At 36.9% G+C, this 17,631-nt stretch overlaps 2 protein-coding genes across 6 annotated transcripts; one reads left to right on the top strand and one right to left on the bottom strand.

Moving 5' to 3' along the window:
- Positions 1-2,086: 2,086 nt before the first annotated feature.
- LOC105178664 (oxygen-evolving enhancer protein 2, chloroplastic-like) lies at positions 2,087-6,621 on the top strand. Its single transcript, XM_011102184.3, has 4 exons — positions 2,087-2,562; positions 4,929-5,161; positions 5,261-5,311; positions 6,106-6,621. Exons 1-4 carry the CDS (start codon positions 2,307-2,309, stop codon positions 6,364-6,366), a joined length of 801 nt encoding a protein of 266 aa, XP_011100486.2. The 5' UTR covers positions 2,087-2,306; the 3' UTR covers positions 6,367-6,621.
- Positions 6,622-12,773: 6,152 nt separating this feature from the next.
- On the bottom strand, positions 12,774-17,028 carry LOC105178665 (2,3-bisphosphoglycerate-independent phosphoglycerate mutase). Of its 5 annotated transcripts, none has more exons than XM_011102187.3 (10): positions 16,845-17,028; positions 16,575-16,745; positions 16,315-16,442; positions 15,791-15,941; positions 15,400-15,603; positions 14,705-15,129; positions 14,381-14,573; positions 14,191-14,286; positions 13,701-13,856; positions 12,774-13,129 (listed from the first exon to the last, which is right to left on the bottom strand). In XM_011102187.3, the coding sequence occupies exons 2-10, from the start codon at positions 16,734-16,736 to the stop codon at positions 12,965-12,967; spliced, it is 1,680 nt and encodes a 559-aa protein (XP_011100489.2). In that variant the 5' UTR covers positions 16,737-16,745; positions 16,845-17,028; the 3' UTR covers positions 12,774-12,964. The 5 variants fall into 5 exon arrangements, with proteins under 5 accessions (XP_011100489.2, XP_020554998.2, XP_011100488.2 ...); XM_020699339.2 differs by having other exon boundaries at positions 16,575-16,738; positions 16,875-17,028; XM_011102186.3 differs by having other exon boundaries at positions 16,864-17,027.
- Positions 17,029-17,631: the final 603 nt, after the last annotated feature.

Here is a 17,631-nt window from a genome sequence, read left to right as displayed (position 1 = left end):
TGCTCCCTGATGGTGTGAAGCTCATCCACGCATTCAGTCAGGGTGAAAACCGTCTCTTCAAGAGCCTGGGTGGGTTTAGGAGGCATGAAAGGGGGATGAAAAAACCGAATTGATAGAGATAAAAAGAGAAATGGGTCTATTCTTCCCAATTCGAGCTTGGGAAGGCGGTTCCAAAAAGTTGGGGAGGATTGACTAACCATTTCTTGCCCCTATCCATTCTTAGATAGTGCTAAATACATATAATTTTGCAGACTGCTGACATTGTCCTTGGCCTATTCTTTTCCTAATAGATTATGTCTTTACATAGCTTTTTCAGTAGCAGTAATCTTTTAACCACGTAGGCTTCACCTTGGCTCGATTGGATTGTCTTGGGGGAGGCCCAACAGACGGCCCAGCAAACAAGTATTCCTATTAGCAGGAGGCCCAACAGACTTGTGAACCCCATATCAAAACTACAATAAAAAAATTATTAAAAAATACTATAAATAATTCAATTCAATATTTATGTGAAAAATGTCTGTGCTATAAAACATTGCTATGATACTAAGTTCAATTTGAAATCTTTTATTATAAATTACATTATATCGTATATTCCATGTACCCTCTATGTATTGCATATATAAATACTTTGGTCAAATATATAAATGATATGCGCTTTACAAAAGAGAGTAAACATATATTTAGGAATGGTTATGGGTTTGAGTGAGAATTGGACCTAGACCCACCTCATTTCAAGCAGGGTTTTGAAGCTATAATCGAGTTCCATGGTAGGTTTCGAATAATATTATTTTGGATTTGAATTCGGCCCAGATTAAATCCTAAATATTCTTTTATGTATATTACATGTACTTATATTCTCCACAACCAATTCATTGGGCATCCGTACCTATGTTAAATAAAACACTTAAATATATTCTTGATCCCATAATTATGACCTTTTGGCAATTTTGGTCGTGTGACATGTTAGGGTAGCAGTTTAATCTAGTACATTTTAATTTTTTGCGATTTGAGGACAAATTGCTTGGAAAATAATGTTTTTTTTTTTGGGGGGGCTAATTTTCATTATTTTCTGACCAATTTTCATCACTATTTACAAGACCAAAAATACAATATTGTTTCCACAATAGAACATCCTCCAAAAAAACCTCTACAATTACTAGAAAAAAACATACTATTGACTATAATTTTAGTAGCTATGGCTAAAAATCGTGGTAAATGACTACTATTAACTACGCTAAAATAAAATCGACACAAGAAACTATCTTTTCACCGTGAAAAATTATTTGCCACGGCTCAGAGCTATGGTAAAAATATTTGCCATGATAAATATTTTAACCACCCTCGCAAGAACCACGATAAAATATTGTTGCGTGATTGTGGTCAATAATTATTTGTTATGGCTATTTGTTATTAACCATGACAATTAACCGTAATTAAATATTATTGTTCTTCTAGTGAATATTCAAGTTCTTGAGATTAAAAAAAGGGATAATTATACCCCCCTATTTAAGGTTTAGTGTAATTACACGTACAACCCCTGTGGTTTGCAAAATTACATCTAGCACCCTTGAGGTTTACTTCTATCTAACAAATAAGTCTCCTTGTTGGTCAAAATTCACTGAATTTGTTGAACCAGAAAAGAAAAAAGACTGAAAAAAATCGATATTTACCCTCGACTGACTTATTGTAAGTCAAATGCATGAAGATGTATGAAGTAATTTGATCATGAAAAGATTTATTTGACTTGTAATAAGTTAGTAATAAGTCAATCGAGATTAAATATTTTGTTTTTTTGTTAATATCAGCAAATTCGGTGAATTTCGATTAATGGAGGGATTTATTTGTTAGATAGAAGCAAATCTCGGGAGTATTGGATGTAATTTTTCAAACTATAAAAATTTACGTGTAATTACATCAATTCTTATGGGAAGGGAGTGTAATTATTCCGAAACAAGTTAAAAATCCAAGTGGATATTTGGACCCTCTAGTTATGACATGGATGTCAAACACCACAAACTCTTGCAAAAACACTTTCGGAGAACACTTGGTACCCATTGCAGCCTCTAGAAACCTTATCCTCCACCACAAATCTAATCTCCCAAATCCAGAACCATCCATTGCCAGCTCTTCACACCTCAGCAACCAACACTCTACACTCTTCTCCATCCACATCAACACACACAAACAAGAAAAAAGACACACACTGCATACAAGACCGATCAAGACAACACAAAAAAAGTAGACGAAAATAGAAAAAAAAAAAAAGCGGGGAGTGACTCGGGTGAGTGATCGTTTGATCATCAGAAATGGCCTCAACTGCATGCTATTGGCACCACCATGCAGCAATCTCTAGCCCATCCGCAGCAAGAACTTCTTCTTCTTCTCAGCGCTATGCGTTGCTGTTGAAGCCCAACCAGCTAATCTGCCGAGCCCAGCAGACAGCAGCGGCGGACGACGGTCGCACAGCCACCGTGTCCCGTCGTCTGGCTCTTACTGTGTTGATTGGTGCTGCTGCCGTTGGCTCCAAGGTTTCACCTGCTGATGCTGCTTATGGAGAATCAGGTACTATAATTCTTCACCATGCAGTGATTCTTGTTTGTTCTCTAATTTTAAGTGTATATGGAGTTTGGTGTAAATTTTTGCAGAAATAAGAATTCTACAATGACTTCTTTTTCTGGAATTGAATTTAGAGACAGGTAAATTTTACTCCAAACTGAGTTTGATTGAACGTGAACCACTTTGAGGATAAGTGTATTATATTTGTCGTGTGATTGGTCTACGCAGTGTTCAGAGCAAGTGATCAATAACAAGAATATTATACTTATTGTGTGATTGATTTAATTCGTAAAGAAAACATTAAATTTTTGTACAAGAAAGAAAACATTAAAAAATAATTGATTACGCATGTGAGAATGGAATATGACATAATTAATTCTAAAACAAGTGATTATGATATCTGAATTCATATTTCATATTTAATAATATAAATATGGTATATATTGTGGTTAAATTTTAAAATTAAACTTATTTTTAAGCTTAATTGAAGAAATTAAAATATTATTTAATGAACATAATAGGGAATTAGATAATAAAATTTTGGATGGGATTAAAAGTAATAAACTATATTTTTTTTTTTTTTGTATCTAATTTTAGTGGAATATAATGCCAAAGGAGATTATTAAAGAAAGGGTCAAAAGGTAAAAGAAATTGCATTTTTATTTGTAACGCATGTTTGAACTGCTTAATTGCAAAATCAAATTGGCATGTAATAATATGGGTATTATAGGGAAAAGTATTATTTTTATCCGCTAAGTATGCCTAATTCGAATTTTAGTCCGATAACTATATCCATTTTTGTTTAGGTCCAGTAATTTACGAAATTGCTTACTTTTATTCCTCTAGCATGTTTTCGGACAATTTTACCCCTATGCAGCTTTTGAAAGGCAGTTTGAGTCCATATGCACTCATAGGGGTAAAATTGTCCGAAAATCTGCTAGAGGACTAAAAATAAGTAATTTCGTAAGTTACTGGACCTAAACAAAAATGGACATAGTTATCGAACTAAAATTAAAATTAGGCATACTTAACGGACTAAAATAATACTTTTCCCGAGTATTATATAAATGTTGCAAATTTAGATGGCGAGTTTGATAATTTTATATAAGAAGGTATATAGCTAATAATTACTTGTAATTAATTTTGTAAATTCTTCTTCCTTTAGATTTACAAGTAAAATGAGAGATTAATATGGAGGAAAAGGGTACGAAGATCTTTTTTCACGCTCAAGATTAAGAGGGTTTTTCGACTTATAACTTTTTTAGAATATTTGAAAACTATTATAAGACATTTCTTGATAATTATTTAGAAAAAGAATTTTACGACACACAAAAATAAGGATTTAATATAATTTACTTCCCTATAATATTGTAAATGAGTAAATTACCCTTCTATAAAAAAATAACGTGTAATTTACCCCTTTATATTTTTTTAAAATGAAGCAAGTTACCTCCTTGTCTAAGAAGGTAAATTGCTTTATTTTGAATAACACATAGGGAGGAGCAAGTTGCTGTATTTTAAAAACACAGAGAGGTAAATTGTTATTTTTGGATAATTGCTCACCTGTAATATCACATATGGGTTGCATGCATTACTAAGAAAAAAAAAAATTCGTAAGGGTAATTTGCAAGTTTTTAATTTATTCAAACATTCAAGAGCCACTGCACCAAAATTTTTAAATGACAAAAATGCCCTTCCATTGATAGAACGTATTTAACTTTCTAGCTCATATTGGATTAACTATTCAATCACCTCCGTTAAGAAAATTAATTCCGTGCAATTACTACACTCACAAATTTAATGTACTCACCTTTGTTTAATTTTATTGTTGATTAAATTAACACAACATATTAGTATTTATTTTGCATGTAAATATAATCATCGTTACTGATATAATACATATTGTACAAAGTTTTAATTTTTAATTTAATTCAAGAAAAATATATATAATGTATTGACAATTAATGTATTAAAAAAGTTATCATCAAGTTTTGTATGTGAGATTATAAGGCAATAACAAACTTTAATATATAGGATCAAATTATGAGTTTCAATAAAATAAAATATTAGTACAATTACGTGCGCAGGTATTGCGTGCCATGGTGTCTAGTTTCTAAAGTAAGATGTGATATCTTATAAGCGACAAAAACCATGCAGCTAATTAATAAGATGTTATGAATAATTTAGTCGTTCGTGCCCCTCACCCGAGGGTCACTCTGTCCCCTCGATTCTCTTTGGGGAAGCTGCACCTTACTCTCAGCTATGTCCCGGTTTCAATCACGACAACCTTAAACGGTATAAGTTGACAACATAGGTAAGTATTCGGTCTATGTATCATGCCGATGACCAACATTTGAATGGTTAAAATGCAGCCAACATCTTCGGAAAGCCAAAGACAAACACAGATTTCAAGCCTTACACTGGGGATGGATTCAAGCTTTCCATCCCTTCAAAATGGAACCCGAGCAATGAAGTCGAATACCCCGGCCAGGTCCTGAGATATGAGGACAACTTCGATGCAACGAGCAACCTAACCGTAACCATCACCCCCACGGACAAGAAGTCGATCACCGACTATGGTTCCCCTGAGGATTTCCTGTCTCAAGTAACTGCTATATGTATAGCTACATCATGTTTTCATGCATTGTTAACAGGAAATTTGTGTGTACATATGCTTATGAGCATGTTTTGCTGCATGTTTCAGGTGGACTATCTGCTAGGGAAACAAGCCTACTTTGGTAAAACTGATGCAGAGGTAACAGCATTTGTACCACATGAATACTAACTGATTTTGCTGCATAATCATGTGTTTGGAGGGCTATTGCACATAAATGATGGGTTAATGCAATTTACTTTTTGTGATATTGTAAATAAGCAAATTATTATTCTATAAAAAAATAAGAGCATTTAGGGAGGTAAATTACTTCATTTTAAAAAATACAGGGGATAAATTGCTGTATTTTTAAAAACATAAGGAGGTAAATTGCTATTTTTTTTTCATAAGGGGGTAATTTGCTCATTTACAATATAATAAGGGATTTACATGCATTTTTTTCCATAAATTACATCGATAACTGATAAGGTTTAAGTACACTATAAAGGAAAATCGACCTATTTTGAAAATTTACATGAATTACCCCCCCCCCCCCCCCAAATTCATGTTTTATATTATTTTATGGAATTTATAATACAAAAACATAACTGGGGTGTCAATATAATTATTGAAAATTGAGGGGTTCTTTTATAATATTATATAACTTTGAGGGGATAAGCTCAATTTTAATGACTATTAAACCATTTCATTTAAAAGTTTAAACTGTTAAAAAGAAAAGAATTGTTTAATATTAATATCTGAAACACCCCATTCTTTGCACGTGGAACCTTTCTTTTTGATAAATGGATGACAATGACATTGAATTCAGATCTTATTTGACCTGACTCTAATACTATATCAAACGACCACCTCATTTAAACGTTTAAACTGTTAGAAAATATAATTATTTAGTATTATTATCTAAATAGTGGCAATCCATTAAAACTTGCTACCAGGGTGGATTTGATTCGGGTGTCGTTGCAACTGCAAACATATTGGAGACTTCGACTCCGGTGGTTGGAGGGAACCAATACTACTTCTTGTCGGTCTTGACAAGAACGGCCGACGGGGACGAGGGTGGGAAGCACCTGCTGATCACGGCGGCCGTGAAGGACGGGAAGCTCTACATATGCAAGGTACAAGCCGGAGACAAGAGATGGTTCAAGGGCGCAAGGAGGTATGTTGAGAATGCAGCAAGTTCTTTCAGTGTTGCTTAATGAGATGAGAAGAGCTATGGGATCATTTGCAGTGATGTGTATGTGTATATTTAACTGCACAAAGATATCAACACTTGACCAAATTGAGTTTGTTTTAAGTTTTAGACTGTTAAGTGGTGCCTAAGTTGTTATTGAAAACTCTTAACATGGTTTTTCCACACCTTTAGAGTCCCTTGTAAGGAAGCTAGAATGTGAACCCCTAAACCACTCGGTGAAGGATTTTTTATCACATTTATGTGTTGCATATTATTGTCATATTTGCATGTGGTCTTACTTTTTAACGCTCTAAAAAATTAAGTCAAATTATCAATATTTTTTTTTTTTTGCAAAATTGAGATATACTTCCGAAAGGTGTGTCGATATATTACATCAATCTAAGGGGTATATTTGTAAATTTTGTTCATGAATAAGAAGTACAGTTGCAGTTGCAATTACAATGACAACCTCGAAAAGTACACATATAATTAAACACGACATGAGATACTCATATAATTCAATATAATCTTAGATGTATAATCATACAAAGAATATGTCGTACGTATATGATTCTAACATATTCTTAGAAATTACTGATGTATTAGCCATCAAAATATTTAAGAGTCACCACATATTAATATATATCATGCTCGTATCTATACATCATAGACATTTAAGAATCAACACAAATTAATATATATTTGCCCGTGTTTGTGCATCATACACGTCGAACCAGAACAACCGAGTACAAGAACGTATACGTTCATTAAATTAAGTATTCAGCTTAGTTGTTGGAAAATTGAATTCTTGTAATTGCCAAGAAACTCGAGTTTTGAAACCTCCAAAGAGTTGCTTATTACCCATTCCAAGCCTCGTTAAGTGTTGTCACGCTTTTGACTGAAAACGCGACTTCAAGCTCAAGCCGTTGGATGAAGAGAACTAAACAGAGCCGTTCGATTGAGGGCGGGATGAATTCAAATGCCGGATTGGGGATTTCTGAGGGAAACGACACCATTTGCGTTCAATTAGGGCTGAAGGATGAATTGGGGATTGAGGCTGAGAATGACGTCGTTTCGGAAGCGGACGCAAGCTCAAAGGGAGGCCACGTGGCGAGCTCTGGATCACGCGTGGGTGGCCATTTCTGAAAACCTGGGCTGGCATGGCTAAAAGAGGAAAGAACCAGAGAGGAGCTGTCCATTGTTGCTTTTACAATTCAAGTATCAATTTTTGAGAATTGTAATTTCCATTAATGATTTTTTGTACTGGTTCTATATGTATGGAGTTGGAGAATTTGATGTTTTTTCAATGAGAATTTTAAGAAGTTTTCTGTCCTTTCTCTTCCCAAACTTCTTCATCTTCTCCCCATCTCTTTTTTCTGCAAATACGTGACAATTGGCCTCAGAGCCACTCGATCCTTGGACAACAATGGCAGACGGAACCAGACTGAAGGAGCTGCAAGAAGCTCATAAGAAAACAGACATTTTGTTAGTTGATGAAAGAGTCAAGAGGCAAGTAGCTGAAGACCAAACACACGCACGCTTAAACCAGTTAACTGAGGCACATGAAGGCTTGCAGTCTATAATAGTGAACATTGAAAACACCCTGATAGCAGTGCAACAACAACTACAAAGTGTGGTTGAACAACTCCAAAGCTACAACATAAACAAATCCATATTGGGAGAAGGATTAACTGCTGGGGTTGAAAGGGGCTCATCTTCACGCATAGCACCACAGCAAACAATAGGGGGAGAGAATACTAGCTTCTCTGAAATGGCAGGTTACAACTCTATTCACAAAATGGAATTTCCACTCTTCAATGGTGAGGATGCCAGGGCATGGATCAGAAGGTGTACACGCTATTTCCAGATGATCCCCGAGGGACAAAAGGTGGCTTTAGCCTCGATTCATTTGCAAGGCAGGGCTGAGTTGTGGTACCAAGGCCATGTAGAGAAGAGAGGTGAACCTACATGGCAGGAGTTGATTGTTAATGTGCTAGAAAGGTTTGAGGATTTGGATTATGAAAGAGTGGTCACAGAGTTTAACAGATTGCATCAAGAAACCACTGTCAAGCATACCTGGAGTGGTTTGAGGAGTTAGAAGCTCAGATGTTAATCTTTAACAAACAGCTAGATGAAGAATTTTTTATGATGAAACTCATTAGTGGTTTGAAAGAGGAGATTAAAGGATACGTAGCCACACTGAGACCTACTACCTTTAACCAAGCAATCATGCTTGCAAGGAAACAAGAGACTGTTGTTGATGCTATCATCAAGAGAACTCTGCAAACTCATAAAACAATCCACAGAAAGCTGCATACAGGCCTGTGAACAGGCCCCTGTGTATAAACCATCTTATAAACCAGCTTATAAGGCTAGAAATGAGAATAGTCAACCAAGGAGGTTATTAACTGAAGCTGAAATGAGGGCCAGGAGGGAGAAGAATCTATGTTACAACTGTAATGAAGTCTTTGTACCTGGGCACAAGTGCAAGGTAAGGTATTCCTATGTCCTTATGAACAAAGAGGAGGTGAAAGCATATGAGGAGGACACTGGTTAGTTAGAAGAACAAAATGAAGGTACAGAAGAAGAAGATGTGGCAGTGTCACTGAATGCCATTTGTAAGAAGCTAAGTCATGGAACAATGAGAGTAAAAGGGCATGTGAATGGAAGGGAAATCCAGATACTGGTTGATAGTGGCAGCACCCATAGTTTTATAAATGAAAAGCTGATGAAGGCCTTGGATTTGAAAACTGAGGAGACCACTCCAATGAAAGTAAGTGTAGCTAATGGTTATAAATTAGTGAGCAAAACCCTTTGTCCACAACTTCAATGGGAAATGCAAGGGACTCAGTTCTCTTATCCAATCAGAACACTCAAGTTGGGAGGATGTGACTTTGTGCTGGGTTGTGATTGATTGGAGGACCACAACCCTGTCAAATTGGACTTCCACCAATTAACCATTACTGTGACTCACAAGGGGAAGGAAATCACCCTCCAGGCAGTGAATAGAAAGTGGGAACCAAGAGCTACATCTGTAGGTCTCTTGAGTGAGTTGCTAGGAAGGAAAACTCATTATCAGATGAGCCAACTGTTGGCTACTCACACCACCACTGATCAGGAGGTTGAGGACCCAATGATACAAAGGTTACTACAGAGGTTTGATGATGTTTTCCAGAAACCCCAATCTCTTCCTCCCATGAGGACAATAGAGCATAGAATTGACCTTATTCCTGATGCCATTCCCAAGAAGCAACCTCCCTACAGGTATGCTTATGGCCAAAAAATTGAAATTGAGCAAATTGTACAAGAGATGTTGAAAAGTGGGATTATCATAACAAGTCAAAGTTCCTTTGCATCACCAGTTTTGCTTGTTAAAAAGAAAGATGGAGGTTGGAGAATGTGTGTGGACTGCAGGTATCTTAATAGACTCACAGTCAAGCATAAGTTTCCTATACATGTGATAGATGAACTGTTGGATGAGTTACATGGAGCCAAGTTTTTCACAAAAATAGACTTGAGGTCTGGTTACTTCCAAATCAGAATGAGGCAAGAAGATATCTCAAAAATCAGCTTCATAACTCACAGTGGTCATTATGAATTTCTTGTTATGCCATTTGGCTTGTGCAAATGCTCCAGCCGCATTCCAGGCTCTAATGAATCAGGTATTTGAACCTTTCCTCAAAAAATTTGTACTGGTAATCTTTGATGATATTTTGATTTACAGTGGGGGGTGGAATGATCACTTACTACACTTAAGAAAAGTACTGGAAATATTGAGAGCACAAGCTTTATGCCAAGAGAAGCAAGTGCTCATTTGTTCAATCTCAAATAGATTATCTGGGGCACATCATCTCAGATAAGGGAGTGCCCACTGATCCACAGAAAGTCCAGTGTATGGAGGATTGGCCCATACCTACTACACTCAAGGCATTGAGGGGATTCTTGGATTTAACAGGGTATTACAGGAAGTTTATAAAAGGGTATAGACTTTTGAGCAAGCCTCTCACTACATTGCTAAAAAAAGATGGATTCTTATGGAACAAAGAAGCTGAAGATGCCTTCAATCACTTAAAAATTTTGATGTCTACTGCCCCTGTGTTGGCTTTACCTGATTTCACTAAGCCCTTCATAGTGGAAACAGATGAATGTGGGAAGGGGATTGGGGCAGTATTAATGCAAGAGGGAAGGCCCATTGCCTATCTAAGTAAGGCCTTGGCCCCTAAGAACCTAGGCTTGTCCACTTATGAAAAAGAGTTCTTGGCTCTTCTACTAGCAGTCACCAAGTGGAAGCACTACCTCCAAGGGCACCATTTATTATTAGAACTGATCAAAAGAGTCTTAAGCATATATTGGATCAAAGAGTGGATTCAGTGTTGCAGCAAAGGTGGGTAACCAAACTGTTAGGGTTGAGTTATGAGGTTCAATATAAAAAGGGAAATGAAAATAGGGCAGCTAATGCTCTTTCCAGGGTAGAGCATTCTTCACTAGAAGGAGGAATTCATGCCATTTCTACTCAATTGCCACTGTGGATGCAAGAACTTCAAATGAGTTATAAGGAAGACCCCTTATTCCAACCTATAATACAGGCAAAGATCATTGATAATCAATCTCATCCTGAGTACAAGTATGAATCAGGAATCCTAAGAAAGGGGAACAAGATGTGTGTGGGCAATCATGGAGAGATGAGGAGAAAATCATACAAGTAGTGCATGATTCTGCCCTAGGAAGGCACTCTGGAATTACAGGTACTTTGCAAAGACTGAGGCTACTATTCTTTTGACCAACTGCTCAGGAGGAAGTTCACACTTGGGTAAGGGAGTGTGAGACCTGTCAAAGAGCAAAGAGTGAGAACAAGGCATATCCAGGTTTGCTACAACCATTGACCATACCTGATCAAGCATGGTCATGTATCTCAATGGACTTCATAGAAGGTCTACCAAAATCTGACGGGAAGGAAGTCATACTGGTGATTGTGGATAGGTTAACTAAGTACTCCCATTTTATTGCTCTAAAACATCCCTACACAGCAGCTAGCATTGCCAAAACCTTCTTTGAACACATTTATAAGCTACATAGTCTTCCTGCACGTATTGTATCTAATAAGGACAAGGTCTTCACCAGTCATTTTTGGAGGGAACTATTCAACTTAACAGGAGTATCATTAGATATGTCCACTGCCTACCACCCTCAAACTGATGGTCAGACTGAGAGGGTAAACCAGTGTTTGGAGACCTACCTCAAATGCATGTGTCACCAACACCCAAAGAAATGGTCTCAGTGGATCACACTTGCAGAATTCTGGTTAAACAAGGTCAAGATCATTCAGTTGCTGAAGGAGAATCTCCAGAATGCACAGCAAAGGATGAAGAATTATGCAGATAGGAAAAGAACTGAGAGAGAGTTTGAGGTGGGGGATGAAGTCTTCCTCAAACTGCAGCCATATAAGCAGGCTTCTGTAGCTCTGAGGAAGAATTTGAAGCTCTCTATAAAGATATTTTGGCCCTTATAAGGTGGTTGAACGAATTGGGAAGGTGGCTTACAAGCTGGCTCTTCCACCGGAGTCAAGGATACACCCCATTTTCCATGTTTCTCTTTTAAAAAAGAAGATTGGCTCTAAATATATGCCTTCTGTAAATTTGCCAGAACTTGAAGATGAAGTGTACAAAGTCTACCCCTTAGCAATCTTAGCACGCAGGCTCATTCCAAGAAACAACGTTGGGGTTCCACACGTCCTCATTGATTGGTCGCATTCCACTCTTGAACAGGCTACTTTGGAGGATTATCATACTATGACTACAAAATTTCCAGAGTTTGATCCTTGGGGACAAGGAGCAAAAAAAGGAAGGGGAAATGTCATGCTTTTAACTGAAAACGTGACTTCAAGCTCAAGCCGTTGGATGAAGAGAACTAAACAGAATCTTCTGATTGAGGGTGGGATGAATTCAAATGCCAGATTGGGGATTTCTGAGGGAAACGACACCGTTCGCATTCAATTAGGTTGAAGAATGAATTGGGGATTGAGGCTGAGAACGACGTTGTTTCGAAAGCGAAAGCGGACGCAAGCTCAAAGGGAGGCCACATGGCGAGTTCTGGATCACGCATGGGTGGCCATTTCTGAAGACCTGGAGCTGGCATAGCTGAAAGAGGAAAGAACCAGAGAGGAGCTGTCCATTGTTGCTTTTACAATTCAAGTATCAATTTTTGAGATTAATGATTTTTTGTACTGGTTCTATATATATGAAGTTGGAGAATTCAGTGCTTTTTCAATGAAAATTTTAAGAAGTTTTTTGTCCTTTCTCTTCCCAAACTTCTTCATCTTCTCCCCATCTCTTTTTTCTGCAAATACGTGACAAGCGTTTATGTAATTACCAAAAGTTCATTTTTTTAGCCTGTGCAGTATGAATATATCGAAAAATGTCAGTTCTCACACACTTTTACATTGGCACAAGAACTCATTTATCACAGCAAAGTACTCCAAATCGTCCAATTGACAAGTAGCAATATCTCAACGTTCAATACCGCTTACAATGGTAATCATAAACTAGTCTGTTCTTATTTAAAAACAGATCGCATATTCCCGTGCCGTCCTCCTATGCAAAAATTTGATGTTACTCTCGGCTAATCTACTTGTCGACAACCTCAATTAGGGTCAGCTCATAATCGTCAGGTGCCTCAAATCCATGCAAGTTCATCACTGTTGCAGCTACGTTCGCCAGCCCACCATTGGGAATGTCTTGGCGGAATCTCACACTGGGCGCCAGCCCAGGCCCACCAATTGCTATGGGAACCTTCACAAGGTAATACGTCGAAAATCATTTAAAACAATCCAACATGCAAGTAAAAGAGACTCCAGTAAAAGGGGAACGTCATAGAAAGCAACACAAGACACATTGGCAAGGCAAATTGTAAAATATAGGGACGAAAATAAGGAAAAAAACGAATACAAGAACACGCATGTTTATGAAATTTAGACGTACATAGCTCCTGTCTCCACCTGCCAATCAAACTACTTCGACTCTGACAGGATTTTTATACAATTTTGATAGAGAGGATACAATAACAGTACATATCTGAGGCATCTGGAAAGTAAAACATGGTAAAATTACAGATATATTCCTAGCTATAAATTTTATGCCAAAATGTAACGTTAGGCCAAGCATCCTTCATCATTCACATTACATGGTGGTTTGCAAAGCAAAGTTCCATGCAAGTCTATCTTGAATGACAACCTTGAAAAGACCAGTAAAATGGGCAAAACTGCTTGAAACATTTTGAGCACAAAATTCTTATCTAAAAAATTGTACAACCTAATTAACACAACCTTTTAAGAAGAAGAATAATGAAAAATAAATCACTTACGGGTTGCAGAGTGTGAGATGTAAGAATTTGAATGTTGCCATTCTTGTCAAGAAGAGGCTCCCCCTTCTTATTCCTCTTCACCATGTCCTCGGCGTTCCCATGATCAGCAGTAACGACATATATTCCACCAACTTGCTCTATTGCATCAAGGATCATCTGTGCAAATCAACACAATTCGCAGATAATCGCATTTAGTTTAAGTACCGAGTATGAAAATCATCCTTAACAATTACAAGCTGATGAGACACTGAACATTGTTAGCCCACCCATCATTCAACGTTGCAACATACATGAGAGCATATTATGGACATTGTTTAAATCAATAATGCACTTCTTCAACCACCAAATAAATATACATATAGCAGACTGCTCGTGTTATCAACAACCAATGCACTGGTGTTACGCACTAATTTTATTGCTTACCTCAGTCCAAACAAATTTTCCTAAACTAGAAAATACTTAGAAAAACGAAATGAAGATTCAACATTACCTTGACGGCATCATCAGCAGCCTTACAAGCCACAATTGTTGCTTGAATATCACCGGTGTGTCCCACCATGTCACCGTTAGGTAGGTTGACACGTACCTTCAATGTGAACAATGCTCATTACCATAAATTGTTTTTCATGTCGAAAAATTCTTCCATCAGCCTTCAAAAGAAAAAGGTATCAATGAATTACCTGGTCAAATTTGCGGCTAAGAATTGCTTCTCTTGCCTTCTCAGCAATCTCTAAAGCCTTCATCTTTGGCTGGACATTAAATGTAATGCCAGAATCACTTGGAATTTCGACATATTCTTCCATTTCTGGGTTAAAGTATCCTGAGCGATTTCCATTCCAGAAAAATGTGACGTGGCCAAATTTAACAGTTTCACTGTAACCACAACAGCAAATAACTTGAGGATATATGCCTAAAATATGATATAGAAATGAAAACGGAAGCAGTAAATAGGAACTTTCGCTACATGAAACAGATCTTAGTAAATTGAACTGCCACGCACTTACCTACAAGCAAAAGTTCGGATACCATTATGCACCAAATATTCTCCGGATGTTCTTTCAATCTCCGGAGGAGAAACAAGGTAATGACTGGGAAGTTTCAGTTCACCATCATATTGAAGCATTCCAGCATAATGAATTTTAGGAAATCTAACTCGATCAAATTTATCAAACTCCTTGTACTCAAGCGCCTTGGCTATCATAACCATACGATCAGCGCGGAAGTTGAAAGTTACAACAGCATCACCATCAACAATAGGCCCAACGGCTTTCCCGTTATCATCAACAATAACAAATGGAGGCAAGTACTGATCGTTTGTGTTAGGAATCTCTCTCAGCTTCTTAACGGCTTCCACGGCACTCTTAAACTTGTGGGGTGCTTCTCCCAACACTTGGGCATCCCAACCTCGTTTCACAACATCCCAATCATTCTGGTAAAGTTCAGAAATGTATTGTTATGTGGGGAAAAGTTTCGCAGATTCATTACAAGAAAACTTGTATAAGTAAGAAAATACAGCAGAGAAACAGTTACACAGATTCAATCAATTCTTGAATAGATAGATTAATGGAGTTTGATATAACCCATGCCTCTGTACTTATATAGATGATCGAACTCTTATGATCTGAATTCAACTACTTCTAAAAGTCAGAATAAACCTTATAGGACAAACATGACCAAGACAGTAATGTTAAAGGTTTACCTCATATCGATCCATTGTAACATACATGCGACCTCCGCCAGATGCAATCCGGGCATCAATACCTTTCTCACGCAGTTTTGCCAGATCATTTTCAAGAGTTTCAACAAAGCCTACACTTGTTCCATCCAACACATCACGTCCATCTGTGAGAATATGAACACGGATTCTTTTAGCACCATGCTCACTAGCACCTTTAAGCAGCAACTGCATCCCAATATTATGAGATACACAATTAGTTCTCTTTATATGCAAAACATTAATGTAGAAAAAGAAAAAGGTCAACAAAATTAAAACACTTGGACACATAAATGAAAGAACTAATGGACGACTATAGTGTTTCTCTATCCGGATGGTCAATAAAATTTTGACAAAATTTAGAAGATGAAAGTACCTGCAACTGGTCAAGCCTAGAGTGGACACCTCCATCACTCAATAATCCAATGAGGTGTAGAGTTCCGTTTTCAAAACATTCTTTGATGTACTTGAAACCTTCTCCTTCGTAGATTTTACCGGTTTCAAGAGCAATATCAACGAGCTTCGCACTAAACAAAAGGGAAATGACAAAATGTCAATGCATGACTCCCTTTGAGGACACAAACCTAAGTTTTGTTGTTCCCATTCATACGTGTATCACAATCCCCCCCACCCACCAAATACAGAGATGGATAGGTAAATGAACCATTCAGAAGCCAATTGAGTAACTGTTGCAACTGGAGAAAAACACACAAAATATCTCAATAAAATTCCCTAAGCATCAACCATTGTATTTTTTCCTTATTTTTCATCAAACATTAGCGAGCAGCAAACATCATAGTATTCCACTTGACAGAATCAACATCTTAAATTTTCAAGATTAACCCTTGATGCATTTGGCCTAGCAATCAAGCAAACATATAAACAACAACTTCAGCTCACCCTTGTGCATAAATCCGGCCAGCACCAAGGGCGTTGTGACCAACCTCACTGTTGCCCATATCATCATCTGTTGGCAGCCCCACAGCAGTACCATGAGCCCTCACCAATCTCCATCTTTCAGGCGCACCCTTCACCAAATATCGCAAAAAAACGCAATAACTTCACATCAACTTTCCCTAAGAAACTGAAAACATAGAAGAAAAGATAAAAACAAGATCAACCATGAAATTCAAAAATGTTTAAAAGTTGACAAGCATTACTTTTTTGAGTGAATCCATGGTGGGGGTATCGGCCACATGGATGCAGTTGTATTCATTAGGGGTGGCCTCACCCCATCCATCCAACACCACCACTGCTATGGTTTTTCCCTTGGGCAATTTCGGGTGATCCTTCAATTTCCATGAAAATCCTGAGCTACCCATCACTGTTTTCTGTCATTTATTTCAAACAAAAACCAAATACTTGATTAGCAATAGCATATATATCACATCTACTGCACTCATACTGCGTATATATACATATAGACACACATGCAGAGAGAGAGGGTACTCTGTGTTTGCCTTGGTGAGCTAATCTCCAAACTAGAAGGTGGGAGAGAAGAATAAAGAGGAGTGTTTGTCTGGAGAAAACTGAAAGGGAGTTCGGATTGGAAGAGTATTACATAGTTCATCAGTTGCTGGGGTGGGGGGTTGAGGTAGTGGCGGTGCTGGGACTTGGGAGCTTTCTGGAGAAACACGTCAGTAGGTAGTTACAAAATCCAAATTCTAGATTGCTCTCTTTCTTTATATTTTATAGATTAAATACATTTTAAGGTAAATTAAATTTTAACATTCGATTATGTTCGTTTTTATATTTTGATATTTAAATTTTTTTTTGTATCAACTTATCATCTCAACTGCACAAAATTTGCATTTTATCATATATGATATTTTTTTACTGATTTTTGTACAGGAATACATCACATATTGTGCATACGTGAAAATTATCACGTCACATAATATTTAAATATCATATATGCACTGTATATAATATTTTTGATAAAAAGCTTTATGAAAATAGTTATAAATGGCAAAGTGCAAAATTTCATAAAATTAAGATGGCAAGTTGACACAACAAAAAAAAAATTTATATGCCAAAATAAAAAAACAATCATAGTTCAAACGGCAAAATGTAATTAACCATACATTTTAACCCCACCAGAATATATGATGTGCGTTTCCATATGTAGAAATATATATTGAGAGATGAATATATCACTTTTTTAGTTATAAAAAATATTAAGTTCATAATTTTATTTATATTTCTATCATTGAAATA

Source organism: Sesamum indicum, linkage group LG12 (assembly GCF_026168435.1).
Source record: "Sesamum indicum cultivar Baizhima isolate 11 linkage group LG12, ASM2616843v1, whole genome shotgun sequence".
NCBI lineage: Eukaryota > Viridiplantae > Streptophyta > Magnoliopsida > Lamiales > Pedaliaceae > Sesamum > Sesamum indicum.
This window is presented reverse-complemented; position numbering and strand designations above follow the sequence as displayed.

Excerpts from the sequence above, each read along its gene's own strand:
- LOC105178664 (XM_011102184.3), top strand. The coding sequence starts at position 2,307 with ATGGCCTCAACTGCATGCTATTGGCACCACCATGCAGCAATCTCTAGC. Across the intron at positions 2,563-4,928 it reads TGCTGCTTATGGAGAATCAG|CCAACATCTTCGGAAAGCCA; the intron begins GTACTATAATTC and ends GTTAAAATGCAG. Across the intron at positions 5,312-6,105 it reads TTGGTAAAACTGATGCAGAG|GGTGGATTTGATTCGGGTGT; the intron begins GTAACAGCATTT and ends ACTTGCTACCAG.
- LOC105178665 (XM_011102187.3), bottom strand. The coding sequence starts at position 16,736 with ATGGGTAGCTCAGGATTTTCATGGAAATTGAAGGATCACCCGAAATTG. Across the intron at positions 15,130-15,399 it reads TTACAATGGATCGATATGAG|AATGATTGGGATGTTGTGAA; the intron begins GTAAACCTTTAA and ends GAACTTTACCAG. Across the intron at positions 14,287-14,380 it reads TTAGCCGCAAATTTGACCAG|GTACGTGTCAACCTACCTAA; the intron begins GTAATTCATTGA and ends TTCACATTGAAG.